The sequence below is a fragment of the Phallusia mammillata genome, chromosome 2, assembly GCF_965637545.1.
Source record: "Phallusia mammillata chromosome 2, kaPhaMamm4.hap1.1, whole genome shotgun sequence".
NCBI lineage: Eukaryota > Metazoa > Chordata > Ascidiacea > Phlebobranchia > Ascidiidae > Phallusia > Phallusia mammillata.
In genome coordinates, this window is record NC_137253.1 from 5,635,300 (window position 1) to 5,653,131 (window position 17,832).

Consider the following 17,832-nt stretch of genomic DNA (forward strand, 5'->3'; position numbering starts at 1 on the left):
TAGATGTGCATCCCACTTTGTTTTTGTTGATAACATTTAGATTTAAGTGTACTTTGCCTGTTTATTTCACGGTTTGTGATTAACAGCCTTTCCTGACAGCTTGATTGGGATTATGTTTCACCTTTTGTCTTAGAAAGCTTTGAGAGGCACGTTTGAGCTCATAGCCTGGTGAACCTAACCAACGTCGTCACTGTTTCATCCATTACTAAGGCTGTACTTAGAATGTGCTCTTTGACATCAGAAACATTAACGGTTGTTGCTCAAAACACCTCTAGTGGTTGAAATCTTAAACGTTGGCAGATTGGGTTGAAATTTTGCAGTACTATTGATTGAGTCATTGTGGTTTCCTACTTTTAAGTTTGTGTGTGTTGAACCTCAATGATTTATCCTACTTCCTCATTGTTATCTATTGAAATGCATTATCTACAACTTTGCATGTGTGGGGACCCATGAGTTTTTGCTTGCAGAAACAACCAAGGTTATAAAAGACGATGGTTAATATGGGACCCAATATAAATAAGTGTAGGAAATATATTAATGTTTCAAAATATGCTATGGCGTATGTGCGAGGACAATATGTGCTAAGCCACCCTTCTAATTATGGGTCCCCTTCCCTGAAGGGGACGCATCTTGATTTCACTATGTTTTTTTTTTCTTTTTTTTTTCTTTTTTCCGCCATGAAGTTGTCCATGCACTTTTGGCAACAAATCTTTGTTGGATTTGGATGAAACTTTCACAGATTGAAGATATGGTTATGTAGTTGTGCCTTTTGGTTTGTTTGACTTAATCACCCCAGTATTTACCCCACCAGCCCCCTAAAATGGGTAAAATTTTAAACAATGTCCGAATTCGATGAAATTTGGACAGTTTGTTCTTTGTGCCATAATTAGGTGTCGATTGTTGTGTTTCACACTGCAGCCCCAATATTTACCCCACCAGCCCCCTAAAATGGGTAAAATTTTAAACAATGTCCGAATTGGATGAAATTTGGACAGTTTGTTCTTTGTGCCATAATTAGGTGTCGATTGTTGTGTTTCACCCTGCAGCCCCAATATTTACCCCACCAGCCCTCTAAAATGGGTAAAATTTTAAACAATGTCCGAATTGGATGAAATTTGGACAGTTTGTTCTTTGTGCCATAATTAGGTGTCGATTGTTGTGTTTCACCCTGCAGCCCCAATATTTACCCCACCAGCCCTCTAAAATGGGTAAAATTTTAAACAATGTCCGAATTGGATGAAATTTGGACAGTTTGTTCTTTGTGCCATAATTAGGTGTCGATTGTTGTGTTTCACACTGCAGCCCCAATATTTACCCCACCAGCCCCCTAAAATGGGTAAAATTTTAAACAATGTCCGAATTGGATGAAATTTGGACAGTTTGTTCTTTGTGCCATAATTAGGTGTCGATTGTTGTGTTTCACCCTGCAGCCCCAATATTTACCCCACCAGCCCCCTAAAATGGGTAAAATTTTAAACAATGTCCGAATTGGATGAAATTTGGACAGTTTGTTGTTTGTGCCATAATTAGGTGTCGATTGTTGTGTTTCACCCTGTAGCCCCAATATTTACCCCACTGGCCCCCTAAAAATGGCGAATTTTTTAAACAAAGTCTGAATTGCATAAAACTTTGACAGTTTGTTCAGTTTGCCATAATTAGGTGTCAATTGTTGTGTTTCCTCCTGCAGCCCCAATATTTACCCCACTGGCCCCCTAAAATTGGTGAATTTCTTAAACAATGTCTAAATTTAATGAAATATGGACAGTTTGTAAAATACATCATCCATTGATCTCTTTTACCCTGTGAGCCCCAACTACACCGCAGTAACCCCTAAGTGGGTGTAATTTCTAAACATTGACTAAGTTGCATGAAATTTTGACAGTTTGGTCAATATGGCATTTTTAGGTGTCGAATTTGACGTTTTACCCTGTTGTCTGATCAGTTACCCCGTTAGCCCCTTAACTTTTTAAACAATGTCATAAAATTTTGAATTTTTTATAATATTTTATTTTGGGGTGTTGATTGTTGAGTTTTGCTCTGCAGCCCCACCATTTACCCCATTCACCCCTGCAATGGTTAAATTTTGCAAACAATCGCAGAATTGAATGTGACTTGAATAGTTTGTACCTCATATAGCATGATTATGTCTGCAGACTTTTTTTATCGCCCTGTTTAAACAGATAGCACCAAAATTTATCATATTTTTTGCAAAATGCATTATTTACAACTTTGCATGTGTGGGGGACCCATGAGTTTCTGCTTGCAGAAACAACTAAGGCTACAAAAGACAGTGGCTGATATGGCACCTATTAAACAAAGTGTACGTAGTGTATGTGCAATGGCAATATGTGCTGAGCCACTCTTCTAGTTTTAAATGCATTTTAGGTGTAGTTGTATCACCAAATACATTTAAAAAGTCAGCAGGCTTAGATAATATCACCAAATGTAGATACATGATGTTGAATTTTTCAGGAACATGCAACCAAAGGTTGATTCCATCGGATGTTTCATTTACTAATGTTTTGGTTGGTATTTCACAAGTAGGTGAAACTGTGAATATCCTTTGTAATGTTGGGTATACTGGTACTGCAACAGCAGATGTGCTGGTCCTGGCCTATGGAATGTGCAAAACTTTTGGGTAAATATGGTGCTGCAGTACTTATGTCGTATAAAGCACATATGCAGCTGCTTTTCTACATTTTAGCTGTGTGTGAGGTTTTTCCAAGTGGCACTACAAATGAAACATACTGGTCTGCAAACACCAGTTTTTTGTCAGTAACTGAAGGAAGTCTCTCTACTGTGCACTGATGCAGAAATCTAGGTGCTACAGCAACAACTAGTTTTTCTCACATGCGGGAGGTAACTGTGACTTTGGATTGTTCAGCTTCAGGTATACATACATAGATATAATTGTATGTAAAAAGACATGCGCACTATACAACCTGGTTTGATTGTATATGTTGGCATGGTTACCACAAGTGTTTGTACAACAAAACGCCAGTGGTCCCATTTCCCCATTAAACGTTGATAGGTACATCTGTGGTTTCTCTTGTGTGCAAAACACAGCATGTCAAACATGCTGACGGCACAGGGTTTTTATTAGTTAAACCTTAGAAACATTGCAAAATTAACATTCATACATTTAAAATAATGCTGTTTCCTTTGCTCCATTCCAAATGATTGTGTTTAAAAGTTTTATTTGTTTTGTATTGTAATTTCTGCAGGTCTTTCAAGTTTTTTTGTGTGTTAACTAGGATGGAGGAACTATTTCTGTTCACTGTATTTATGCATTAGATACTACACCTGCTTCTGTAAGTAGTACTGACAGAACAACGGATAGTTCTGTTGCTGCTTCAGTAACTTCAGTGTCAGTGGCCAATGTCAGTAGTTTGACAGAGCAAACTACTTTTGTGTCAGGTAGTATTTGCATGTGAATAAAATGGCAAAATCTTTTAGCTTAAAAAAACAATTTCGAGCTTATTTGGTCACTAAATTTTGTGCCACTTGGAAAAACCTTACACACAGCTAAAATGTACAAAAACAGCTACAGATGTGCTTCATATGACGTAAGTAGTACTGCACCATATTTACCTAAACAGTTTCGCACATTCCATAGGCCAGGACTAGCACATGTTGCTGTTGCAGTACCAGTATACCCAACATTGCGAAGGGTATTCACAGTTTCACCCACTTGTGAAATACAAACCAAATTAGCTCAAACCTTCTGTGGGTTGGAAAAATACAATTCAAGGCTCTTGCTCACTATTACATGTGATTGTATTTAACAGATCACAACTTCTCTGCAAAACTTGTAACACCATTCTTGACTAGTCACAGCAACTGCTTTGTTCTCAATTAATTACGTTGTTGAAAATGTCAAATATTTGTGGTATATTATTTGCACGTAAACTGTTGTAAAAGTATGGTAAAAAGTTTCAAAACAGAGATTACTGTGACTGTTATGACACAACACCTTTCTGGAAATGTAGCGATTGCCTGCGAGGTTAAACACGTTGGTTAAAACACCTCACAAATTATGGAACTTGGATAGAAACATTTTTTTATATTTTGAGAGGGCAGTTCCCTGGCCCTTAGCTACAAACAGCGAGTATCCAGCCAACAACCACATATTGTTCAAAACTTTAAATGATCTGATGCTAAAATTTGGACCAAATGTTCTACACTTTTTATGCATTTTAGTGCACACACTTTTGTAACAAAACATTTTTCAGTTATTAATGCATATATTTTTGAATTATTATTCATTGATGTGGTTGTCATAGCATTAGTTGTGCTAAATCAAACTTTCACAACATTTTTTGTTGTTCTAAACCAGGGGTTCTTAACCTGGAGCGAAAATTGGTTAGTGATTTGAAAGGGGGTGCGAAAATTGGTTAGTGATTTGAAAGGGGTGCAGCAAGGAAAAAAGGTTAAGAACCACTGTTCTAAACGCAAACATCAAAGCTTATTTTAAAGATATTTTTGTAGGAAATAAGAAATGTAAATTTAACAAAGGTGCATTGAATTTTAGGGCTCAAACACATTGTGCATGTTTGAGTAAATATAGCATATTTTTTGATGAATATTTCAAAAAATTTTCTTGTTGCCACTACATAGGATATCGATTTTTCTCTCCAATGGTAAGTGTTGTAATGTTTTAAAAGCACAGAACATAGTTTGAGAGATATTGTGAATGTCATTTCTTGCTGATCTAGGGCTCTAGTATCACAGCACTGTGTCATTTCAATTCATTTTAGTTTCTAATTTGTATCTATTCTTTCATTAAATAAAAATCAAAAGCTAACCCAAGTTGATAACAATCCTTGTGTGTCTTGTTTCAAAATGCTTGGTTCTTGTTTTTATAATTTCATATATGTTCTTTTTACTACACAAGATTTTTTTGTAAAGCTTTTTTCTATAAGTTTAAACTGAGATAGGTAGCAACCCTCCTGTGCTATCAGTACATATATTGACAAAGTTTAGAAAAGTCACTCATGTGCCTTTTTTTCATTACCAGGCAATTATTGCAGACTTTTATTTGATACAGTGGAACTTTGTTTATTATACTGTCTTTTACGATACGTAAGCTGAACAAAACATCCTAATTTGTTAAGACAACTTGGCTCATCCTTTCTACATACATCATTAGTTTATTTATGATGTTTTAAATTGATGACCTAAAAGCTTGTGCATTAATTTCGTACACACAAATTTTCAAAAGCTTTCAGGCTAAAACTGAAACATCATCAACACAGCATAGTTGGCTGAAATGTTTTGGCCCACCAAAACTGGGGTGCATCACTAATTTCTGTTTCTGTGCTGCAGCTATTTTGTAAAAAAAATTACTGACAAACATCGGACCTATTTAAAATAAAATGGCTTCTCAGTTAATTGTAATATTTTGTTTTCTTATTGCATTTAAGACTGCAAAGAGTCAGACGTCAGGTGAGTGGGACATAGATGTATTTTGATGACAAAAATGTATGCCAATTGTACTATAATTATTGATTTTTTATTTTTCTAGTTTTTTTTATCTTCCCAAATTTTGTCTAACACATTTTGCTATCAAATGTTTTATAAATTTAGATTGGTAGAATAAACCATGTAATTTCGCCATACCTTTTATTTCACTTTATTGTCCCAGTATTTGCTTTGGTTGCTTGACATTGCTAAACATTGTACGCATCAAAAATCACTACCAATAATAAGTTTTTGTTAATGCATATATTTTTAGGCTTTATAGTTTCAGGACTTACATGGTACATCACAACATAACGTTTTAGTCAACTTATCACCTGCGTCATTTGTTATGAGTCCTCCTCCCTGCAGGGGACACATATTGACTTTACTCTGTGCTTTTTTCTTATTTTTTCTTCCCAAAGTTTGTTTTTATATTTTACTGGTTTGGGTGTAGAATCCCACCAGTTACCCCACTAGCCCTCTTAAATAAGTAAGTTTTTTAAAAATAGTGTTAGATTTGAAAGAGATTTGTATAGCTTGTAGAATTTACCATTTACAGGAGCTGATTGTTGTGACTAACCATATAGGCCGATATTTACCCAAATAGAACTCTAAAGTGTTTGAGTTTTAAACTTTCTTGTGACTATCCCTTAAAATGCATGATTTGCAACTTTGCATGTGTGGGTTTCTGTCTGCAGAAAATAAGATCAGAAAACAGTAGCTGATGTGGGACTTAACATAAAATAAGTATAGGTGATATATTAACGTTTCAAATAAGGTAATAGTGTTTGTGCAATGTCTAAATGTGCTAAGCCACCCTTCTAGTTTTAGTTGAAATGAATGTTTCCCTTGATGGGTATATAGGCCTAGCACATTATTACAATGTAATAAAACAACTTTTTTCAGACAAATGTTATACGACACACATTTAGTACCAATCAGACGGTCTATGATACAGTATACAACTCATCTCAAGTAGCTGTCAGGTGGGTACACTAAAGTTAAACAAGTATTTTTGACACAAAACAAGGTTTTTATGCACACTCTATTTATGTGACTGAGTATCTAGATTTTTTCCAGGTGCACTTCTATTATTAAAGTTCTGTGACCAAAAGCAGCCAAAAATTCTGTTTATGGATTCTTCTATAAAAGGATCACATATTGTGTTCATCCCATTAATATTCTTATTTCATTTTTGTGGTGTGTCTACACAGTTCAGCCAAGGAAGTCAAACTTATTTAACTTTATTGTAATCATGAGGGCACTTTTAAACAAAATCATCTCAGGTTACTGTCATTTTTTTGCAATATTTAAGGACACTCTTTATGCATGCATTTGTGTAAGGTATACTATGTGTCACTAAACTGGTAAAAATGACCCTTTACTTGATTTCTAAATGCACATACATATTGTGAAACAAAGTTAAGCCCATCTTGTAATGACAATAAATTTTAAAATTATTTGTATTCTGTTTTTTAACCACTCTTTTGTTGTTAGTTTGTTGCTTGCCAAGCATTTTATGGCAAAGTTTCAACAGTGAAAGGCCTTTTACATAACACCGAAAATTGGGAGTAAAATAGATAAAAGGACTCTTGTCTAGCAGTGTAAAATTGTGTTGCATTCGGTTTGTATTAAATCACCTCATTTTCTGTCTGATGGTTACTTGGCAACTAATGAAAAATTTGATGAAGTTAAATTTGCTTGTCAAACACAACATATGTTGGTTTATGTTTCTCCAGTTATAATATTGTTGCAACAAGTCTATGCTACCAATTTACAGCACAGTGGGGCATTCTTACTTTTTGTAGCCTCAAGTACAGTTACTCTGTTACAATTAACTTGTCACCTAAGTCCTGCATTAATGACACTGTCTTTGAGGTTTTGGTTTGCGTCCCATATGCTTGACTTGTCTGAAAAATAATGGCCACCTGTAATAATTTTTTTAAAGTAACAAATGTTATTGTTTTTGTAGAATCTTAAATTTTTGAATTAGGAGTTTCGAACAGAACTTACCTTGACCAATTACACACTTAACATACGTAAAAAACTATTTTGTTTTAATTTTTTAGGGCAGAAGTTGTATCCCCTACTGTTACAAAAGCCTTTCTCACTTTTCCAGCAGTTACAAACAGATTTCAAAGCTTGTTGTGTGTTGTTTGTGTCTTAATCCAAAATATGGATATTATCCTCAAAATTGTTACATCAAACATAACAACTTCACCTTGTGGACTGGGTTGCAAAGGAATATTCTCATGTGCGATGGGCTATTCTGGAAGTGGAGTGGGAACTTGTCAAAACAATGCAATGTGGAATATTGGCACATCTATCTGTCATCAAAGTAAGTTGTTGTTATGTTTAATGAATTCTATAAGCCAAACATTGCCTTGATGCTTTACACTGAAACCATGACACCAATCTGACATCACTTTGGTTCTCAAGCAGTTGCTCAACCATTGTGAGCCAGTTTCCTCTGTGGTGTAATCGAACAGAATAGGTGAGGCATGGCATTAAGCCTGCCAACTGTTGTGTCTTTGGATGGCTATGCTAGCCCATATGGTCATATCTTGTCACCACCTGCACTCATGGGACCTTACAGGTCGAATGCGGTCAGTGTTGTGTAATTTTGGTGCCCAACAATATTAATCCAATGAGTTTGCAGTTCAGGTACAAGTTTTTATACATCAGTATTTGTAAATAAAAGCTGGTAATTTTCTCGGTAATAAAATGTTGTATAGTTCAAATTTTGTTTTGGCTGCTGCGCTGCAGTGTTAATTATAGATCGATAATTTATAGTACATTTTTGCCAATTTGTCTGTGTGTTGCATTTCAACATTGCTTTGTGTGGTTCAGCAAGATAACAAGTATGTTGATGATAAGATTGCCAATTTGATGTTCAATGGCCAAAAAAGTGTGATTGTGTATAGTTGCAACCCTAAATTTTGAAAGCACGACACAGCATAAACTGGTACCACAAGTGCAAATACTCCTGTCATCACCAGTACAAGTTTTGTTACAAGCCACATCACAACGAAAGCCACCACTGGTGCTTGTAAACAGTTAAATCTTCTTGCTTAAAAACAAAAAGAGTAATGTTCGTAAGTACGTACATGAGCAACCACGCGTTTTACTGATACTGTTGTTAGTACTAGTGACTGAACTTCTATTGTTGACTTAGGTATCATTGACCACTTTTTGCTTCACTGGACATTAATTTAAACCAAATACAAATTGCTACATACTTTCAAACTTCATTTATCAGATGTTTTCTGTCCAGCTTTTTTTGTGAATAAAAAATGGTCTTGTTGTTTGCATCTTCATAATTGGTGTTTTTTAAGTATAAATTTTGGTTTTTAGCTCGTTTTAATAAACCTACTACCTTAAGTTCTTGTGTAAAACAAATAGTAATATTCGGTTACTTGTTTTGCAGTTACCGTAATTTTCCGTGTATAATGCGCAAAATTTAATTAATTTACCGTATTTTACGGACCATAAAGCGCACCCGATTATAAGGCACACTGTCAATAAATTGCTTTGATTAGTATTTTGTTCATACATAAGGCGCACCGGACTATAGAACGCAACGTATTTTAAGGAGTATGGGTTACCGTATAAAGCTCATTAAAGTTCTGAATATCACAGTTGCTAGTTGCCTTTACCGCAGTTTATTGTGTAAGACGGTGGTTTGTTTATATAATAATAGTATCGGTACTGGTTTTGAGTGTAGCCTAGGCAATTAAGCACTACTTGATTCATACATTAGGCTTATAAGGCGCACAATCAATTTTTGAGGAAAAAAAAGGATTTGAATTGCGCCTTATGGTCCGTAAAATACTGTATTGTCCTACAATCTGGGGTGCGCATTATGCATGGGTACAACAATTTTTGAAGAAAATCTCCCTCAAAATAAAAGTGGAAATCACACCTTTCTTCTTGTTTGCTGTCAATCGTGCATCACATTCAGCCATCCTGCCCAACACAGTTAGTCAGAAAAATTCATAATTGACGACACATCGTTAGATGTGATGGTGCAATCCTTGATGGTGTGTTGTTGTCAAATATTGTTTGTTTTTCAATCTCCATCGCAAACCGGATATCATGTTGAGGGCACCATTACAGTACTAGTTTAAAACTCGACAACTATATGGCACTAGATATTTGAACTCTGCGAAGGAACTTGAGATCTGATGCACAGGACGGATGCGCAAGACATGTTCGCTGTATGAAGAGCAAGAGTTCAGTTCTCTACCTATTAGTTTCAAGTTTAATTAGCAGTTTCACAGTTTAATTCAAGTTTAATTAGCAGTTTCACAGTTTAATTAGCAGTTTCATCAAGATGGCTGCAGTTCACTTCAAACACGCCCCACACAAACACAATGCTCTCGTATCAGACGCTTGCTCAATCACCTACTCGTTTGCTGTCATAATGTACCACACACAAATCCGAAACCTTTCTTCGCTATCGAGTTTGCTAATGCATGTGCAGTGATACTGACCGGCAGAATAAAATCCGGTTGTTCCCAAAGATGCTCTTTTTTCTGAAATAATTTTACGTTTACTGACTTAAGTAAGAGTCAAAGTTTAGGTGCGCATTATACATGGGTACAGGCTTTTTTCCAGCATCGACATGCCATTTTTAGGGTGCGTATTATGCATGGGGTGCATTATGCATGGAAAATTACGGTACAACAACAATGCCTCAAGCATCAACTACTAGAGGTGGAATTTCGGGTGGGCTATTATGAAACTAAATTAAATAAACAAGTGGAATTATTGTGATCCTAAATTTTGGAAATAAATTTTAATTTGACATCCTACTTTGTTTCTGTTGATAACCCCACTATTTACCCCGCTAGCCCCCTAAAATGTTTTTTTCACCCAAAGTTTGTCCGACTCGTTTTTCCATCAAATGTATGATGGATTTGGGTGAAATTTGCACAGATGGTAGATATAGTTATGTAGATGTGCATCCCACTTTGTTTGTGTTGATAGCCCCAGTACTTACCCCGCTAGCCCCCTAAAATGTTTTTTTGCCCTGCAAAGTTTGTCCGACTCGTTTTGCCATCAAATGTTTAATGGATTCGGATGAAACTTACACATATGGTAAAGATAGTTATGTAGATGTGATCCCACTTTCTAAGGTTATAAAAGACGCTGGATAATGTGGGGCCCAATATAAAATAAGCAGAGGAAATATGTGAATGTTTTAAAATAGGTTATAGTGTATAGGCAATGACAAAATGTGCTAAGCCACCCTTCTAGTTATTAAACAAGAAACAGCACACTATGCAGATATATCAATTCTGAATGCAAATAAATGAAAAATCATAGTGTTAGTCTATGTTATATTTAACAAGTCAAGTCAAGTCAAGTCAAATTTTTATTTGCATAGTCACTTCATCATTACAGTTCCATTGTTGAACGGATACGTAAACAGCAAGGACACCGAAAAAACCGTAGGTTATCGAGTCAAGTGTCCTGTTATTTGAATTGTGGTTGAATTCCGTTTTGGGTATGTCCTGCCGTAGGATCGCAACCGACCGCACGAACCTGGCGGGGTACGTCCGGTTGCATAAGACGGTGTTTGAACCCGCAGGTTCTGCTGGCCAAATGAAACCCGCCTAAACGGAAACACCAGCTCGGTTCCTCGGAACGTTTCCTGTGATCCCGTAGGCAGACCCGGGTGTCCCGAGGACAGTTCGTTGCGACGATGAAACTGTTGTCGTCGAGCATCTCCTCCTCTGCTTTTGTAAGATCGATCTCGAGATCTCTGATGTTGTTCGCTGGGGAAGGTGCTGCACTGTCTTCGACCCGGATGGCTGATCTGAAAAAACCGAATCCTACGGCAGTATTTTGTTCTTTTTATGTGACCAAGTTATCCAGTTTAATGATGTAATAGTATGGAATAAAAAGTCAAAAAGTAAAATCACACTAAGATAAAACTGAAACACACACAAAAAAAACACGAAAGAAAAAAAGTGAAAACTGTGGTAGTTATGACGTAGGAGAACAAGCTGTATTATATGAATTCTGGTATAGGCGAGGACAGGAAAGTGAAATAATTGTTGAGGGGTGATATTGCCTTAATAAATACAAGCGAAGCTGTTTCTTAAAAGAGGACAAGCGTGACAGAGACTTAATATCGCGTGGTAAGTCTTCCCATACTTTTGGACCTCGATGACAAATTGATCTTGTGCCGAACGCGGTGTTTACGCGTGGATGAAAGTAGTTCTGGTTTTCAGCCCTTCGGGTGTTGTAATGGTGTACTGACGTAATAGGTGTGAAAAGGGAGTTGTATGTGGAAGGTAGTGCACCAGTATGAAACGAATGCAGCAGTTTGGCTACTTCAAGTTTGTAAATGTCTTTAAATTTTAGAAGACGCAAATCATGATATAGTGGAGTAGCGCGACATCGGTAAGGGCTGCGAGTAATAGCTCGCAAAATTTTGTTATGTTTGATGTTAAGGGTTTTAATTGATGCAGCGTATCCGCTACCCCACGCCGCGATCGCATATTGCAGATAGGGGTACGCAAAAGAGTAATAAATAATACGGAGAAACTGTTGTCCAAAGTAGTCACGCAGCTTGTACATGATACCGCAGGCTTGTGCTAGTTTTCGTTCCACATGAGCTATGTGTTTCTCCCATTTTAACTGATCGTCGATATAAACTCCCAGGTATTTTGTTTCTGTTGATCGCTGTATTTGCTGAGATCCTATGGAAATCGAAAACTGCTGCGTGTTTAAGCGCTTGGAAGGACAAAACAGTAAATACGTTGTTTTACTCGTATTAAGAGATAGTTTGTTGTGGCGCATCCAGTTGTCGACATAAACGAGTTCCTTGTTTACGTTGGCCTGTAGATCAGTCAGAGACTCTGATGACATGCTTAAACACGTGTCATCCGCAAAGAGTTTCGTTGTGAATTTAGATGCCGTTGGTAAATCGTTTATGTAAAGCGAAAAGAATAAAGGAGCCAGTGACGAACCTTGAGGGCAGCCACAGGTAACGTTTAGCAGTTTTGATGTTACGTTTTCTATGCGTGTGCATTGTTTGCGGTGACTTAAATAGCTACGGAACATTTCTAAGGGGCTTCCCCGTATTCCGTACTGATGCTCCAACCTCCACAACAAAACCCTGTGATCGACTGTGTCAAACGCTTTTGATAAGTCTAGGAAAATAGCACATGTATATTTCTTCTGGTCAAGGGCGGCTAACACTCTTTCATGTATGTCATAAATTGCCAGGGATGTGGACCGATTGCATCGAAAACCATACTGGTGAGTTGTTAACATTCCATTTTTTTCAACGTAGTTGTACAGACGTTGATATATAATTTTTTCAAAAATCTTAGCGAAAGGGGACAGTAATGAAATTGGTCTGTAGTTAGTGCATTCAACTTGTGAACCTGTTTTATGAATTGGTATTACTTCCGCAATTTTAAGTTCAGTGGGGTATTCCCCATGCTGTATACACCAGTTAAAAGTCTCTGAAAGCAAAGGTGAAATAATGCTTTTGACCATTTTGATGTATTTGATAGGAATTTCATGACTGGGCACAGACTTGCAACTGTCAAGAGTGGATATATACATTTCCACCTCATCTGGGGTAGTGTCATAGAAGAAGAAGGATGATGGCTTTGTTGTGAGGGAAATATCGGGTGGTGGCATTACTGGCTGTGGAATGGATGATGCCATATTTGCTCCTATGTTGGCAAAGAACTGGTTAAATTTGCTGGCCACAGTGATTGGGTCAGTAGTGCAATGTGCAGTACCATCTAGTTTTAGTTCAGTTGGAGCTTTGTGTAAAGTTTGTTTTCGGGACAACAATCTATTGATGATTTTCCACATTTCACCAATATCATTTCTATGATCTGTTAGTTCTTTTTCAATATACCTGTGCTTAGCATCTCGTAAAATGTGATTAAGCTTGTTACGGTACTGTTTATATTGGTTGTATTTACTTGTACTTGAGAAGCCTGACTTACATAATGCATGGTACATTTTATTTTTTATTTTGATTGACTTATAAATTCCCTTGCTTATCCAAGGTTTTTTGGCCAATTTCCTTCTTCTTCTAGTCATTGTGGTTAATGGTGCATGTCGTTCCAGTATTTCGTGGAATAAATGATTAAATGAAGTGAATTTATGCAATATGGTTTCACTTGGTAGTGGTATGTTGCTAACAGCATCTTTAATGTCTGAAATAAAATCTTCACTGCAAAATGAGGTCTCATTTCTGCTTAAGAGTTTTTCTGTTCTATCACCACAAGTTGAATGCAATAACACAAAGACAGGAAGATGGTCTGAAATGTCTACAGTCAGTATTCCTGATTTGCAGGTAATATTTTGATTGTTGGTATAAAAATGGTCAAGGAGTGTTTGGCTATGGTTTGTTATACGTGTGGGTTGACATATTAATGATGATAGACCATAAATTTCCATAGAATCTAAAAAGTTTTGAATGCCTTTTGCTTCCTTGTGCTGCATGAGGTCTATGTTGAAATCACCACATAAATAAACAGTTTGGTTGGCATCATTTAGTTTATGCAATGTAGATGATAGTGCATCCTGGAACACTTCAAATGAATGCTTTGGATGTCTGTATATTACTCCCAAAATAACATTTTTGTTTTTCAATTTAAGTTGGACCCAAAGACTTTCAGTATCTGGGACAGTAATTTCCAAGTCTGGTCTTATACTATATGCAACATGTGATTTTATATATACTCCAACTCCTCCGGCACTATGGGGAGTATCAGTGTGATGAAAGTTATATCCCATAATATCAGCATCAGTGCTTATGCCATTAAGGGTTATTCTAGTCTCAGTTATCATAACAATGTCAGGGGATCTGACCATATCAGACAGGAATAGTTCTAAGGCAGGTTTATTTTTTCTTAGGCTTCGAATATTTGTGTGCAATATATACATATCTTTGTTGCTATGTTGCTTCAGAGTACAGTTCAAGGATGCACAATCATAGTAGTCTGAATGGCTGTGACTAATGTTTGCTAGTAAACAGGGTGGATGTGTAGTTTTATTGGGTGAAATTACATGTACTAGCTCTAAGTTACTGATATTGCTGAAGGGTAAATTGGACAATAGGCATCGGGTACAAAAGTATGGGTTGTTGCTGTTGAGATCACTTGCGCATTTGTTACATTTCATGTGAGAAAAGGATTAAGGAATTTTGTAGATTAAACTGCAACTATTGTAAATAAATCTTATGCCTTACCAAGTCTTTGTCACTCCGGATGGCTATGATGTTACTGTCGTCATCCTTCTTCAAGAATGTCACTCCGTTTCTTGTCCAAATGTGGTTGAAGTGTTGCTCCCTCTTGAACCGGAGACAGTTATTAAATCTCTCCCTGTTCTTCTTTGTCAGGCTCTCATTAATAAAGATTTGATTGACCGGGGCTACACCTTTGTTGGAATGTTTTAATTTGTACTGGTTAGAGTATATTGCATCCCTCACTTTCCGGCTCATAAACTTAGCTATGATTGCTGGACGGGGATGATCTTTAGTAGATCTCCTTAGTCGGTGCGAGATGCTTATGTCAGGTTTGGAGATGGTGATTCCTAACCTCTTTACTGCAGAGATGACTAAATCATCTGTGCACTCATTTTCCAAATATGGCAGTCCCTTAAACTCCAAGCACGGTCTCCGACCATATTGCTCGAGATCATTTAGGTTCTCGGCATTGGAGGTGGCTTGCGCCTGTAGATCTTTAACAGCTTTTTTTAGTTCCTTATTTTCAGTTTTTAAGATTTTCATTTCAGCTTCGTTTTTTACCAGCTGAGTTTTAACATTTTCATATTGATCTTGCAAGAATTTTTGGCTCTTGCGGATCTCCCTTAGCTCGTTGATCAGTTCTTTTAGGGTTGAGTCAGTGGAGGTTTTACTCTCCCGAACCTCATCCCTCAGGGATTCTATCTTCTCAAGAACCAAAGATTGTTCTTCCTTCTTTTTCTTTAATTGAGACATATTCCAAAGTTTTCACACAATATTTCAGCAGATCACTTTTTTGTATTTAAATAATGCTACCTAGGCAACCTTATTCAAATAGAATCAAGGTTCTAGGCATGTCATTACAGAGGAAGTGGACACTATGTAAATGTATAACTCACTTAATAAATGTAAAATAGTTTGATCTAAAAAACAAACATATTATTATGTATAACTATGGTTATTTTATGTTTAGATTATAGCACACATTTTCAGAATGGCTGAGAATCAATTGGATAAAATATTGCCTTAGATGGATTGAGTATTGATGCTTTTTTATGTTTGGTTAAACTTCTCTGTCTGCAATGAAGTCTCAATAAGTATGCGATAAGGAAAATATGCAAACACAACCATTTTCTTCTAATTATTCCCAAAATGGTAAGTTTCATCTATTGCATTAATCTCAGACAGTCACAAATTTGTTACCATTTAAATTTTCATTTCAGCTTTTCAACTCAATTCATTGATCAATAAAAAACCCACTTTTCGAAGTGATGATTCACAGAAAAATGAGAACATTGGTTTGTTTGCTTCAAGGGATAAGAAACAACAGCAGCAGCAGCTAGTTCAACAAGAATCACTTTACTAAACAATCACAATGACTCCGTGCCGATTGGTTTATGGTTGGATACACAGTTACTATGAATTCGAAGTTGCTTTGCATGTATATTTACGAAACGTTTGGAATTGACGTTATATATGTATGTGTTCAGTTTAAAACCTGAAAATAGAAAATGAAAAAAAATAATACAAAGGCAATATGTGTATCAAAAAAGATTTTTTTAAATCTTTGGTCAAGTTTTCTGTCCTATGATCTTCTGGTATAACTACGTGTTCTGACCAAGGTTTTAAAGTTCTTTCCCATCTAAAAATACATGAATATTGTGATTGTGATGCACTCAAGAAGAGTGGAGTTTTACTTACAATTCTATCAGCACATGCAAAAAGAATCCAAGCACTTGCCAAATTTCGATAAACATTTCATTTAAAACGGAAGAGTACTACTAATAAATAAAACGCATGCATTTAAAAAGAACAATTGATTCTTTACTGTTTTATAAAAGGCAGTTCGCACGAACTTATAAGTGCTGCCAATGCGCTGCAGTTACACCGTTACTACAAGCGAGTTGTCACCAATAAAAATATTATGATTTCACTCATTAAAAGAACAAGCAGTTTTACTGCAACTTTTTCGAAAAATACCATAATACTACAAACAAATCTAGCAAGTTACTGTGCTAATATTGCTATGGCTAACGTTTCTGGTGTTTTTTTTTATATCAAGTCGAAAATAGGTGGTACTAAATACCGCATGTTATTCCGCCTAAAATATTACATGGTATGTAAGAATACAAGCCCCAACAAGGGTAAATTAGATCAGTATTTAGGGTCACATGAGGTATCATTAGGTATTTAGTACCACCGGTCGCAAATCATGATGGCGACATCCAGATGATGGCGATATAGTAAAATAGCGAACGTTTAAAGTTGGGCCCCAATCTAAACTGATAACATTTCTCAGAAATAAAGACCTTATATTTTTCACGTCGTTGATACAATTGAGGACGTATTTAGCAAATAATGATGTTTTGTCAACTCTGATCATAGGACTCTAAAGTCTGAATGTAGTTTTTAAAATACAAGGTTCCACAGTATTGGGTTAGGAATAGAATTAGTTAAAATAATTATTCAATTAAAAACCTAATCTAACCTTCCATTGGAAAGAAAAGGGGCGATGTTTACTAAATCCATGTTGTTTATCGATCTTACATAAATTGAATGCATTTCCACAAGTCGTTCAAAAACGAAGTTAGTCCCAACACACATCCAAAACCCCAAACCCCAAACCCCAAACCCCAAACCCCAAACCCCAAACCCCAAACCCACACCCTAACCCTTGGGGTTTGGGGTTTGGGGTTTTGGATGTGTGTTGGGAGTTTGGGGTTTGGGGTTTGGGGTTTGGGGTTTGGGGTTTGGGGTTTGGGGTTTGGGGTTTGGGGTTTGGGGTTTTGGATGTGTGTTGGGACTACCGAAACACTTTTCCAGCATTATTTGCGTGTTTTAACGTTAACTGCGGTATTTACAGTTTGTCGCATAAAAACAGCACAGCTGCAGTATTTTCGAGTTACGTCGTACCTATTATGAGTTTAATCGCCCTAAAGAGAGTTACCTGCACTATTTTTAAGTTGCGTTGCACGAAAAAAGGTTACCAAGCGAGGTACCAAGCGCACCTAGCGCACCTGTAGTATTCGAAGGCACCCGTTTTTTATTACTTTGCCAAGTAAAAAATAAAAATAAATCATAGATGGGAAATCCCCTTACTGTATCCGACGGTGATTTCCCGAAACAGAACTTTTTTATATGTATTTGAT

General features: G+C 36.5%; 1 protein-coding gene across 1 annotated transcript; it reads left to right on the forward strand.

Moving 5' to 3' along the window:
- Positions 1 to 5,400: 5,400 nt before the first annotated feature.
- Positions 5,401 to 16,014, forward strand: LOC145212841 (uncharacterized; the record flags this gene model as incomplete). The annotated part of the gene is made up of 5 exons (XM_080081102.1): positions 5,401 to 5,445; positions 6,367 to 6,446; positions 7,530 to 7,798; positions 15,657 to 15,838; positions 15,907 to 16,014. Coding segments are annotated over 4 exons (423 nt in total), but the record flags the coding sequence as incomplete, so codon positions are not given.
- Between the last annotated feature and the right edge of the window lie 1,818 nt (positions 16,015 to 17,832).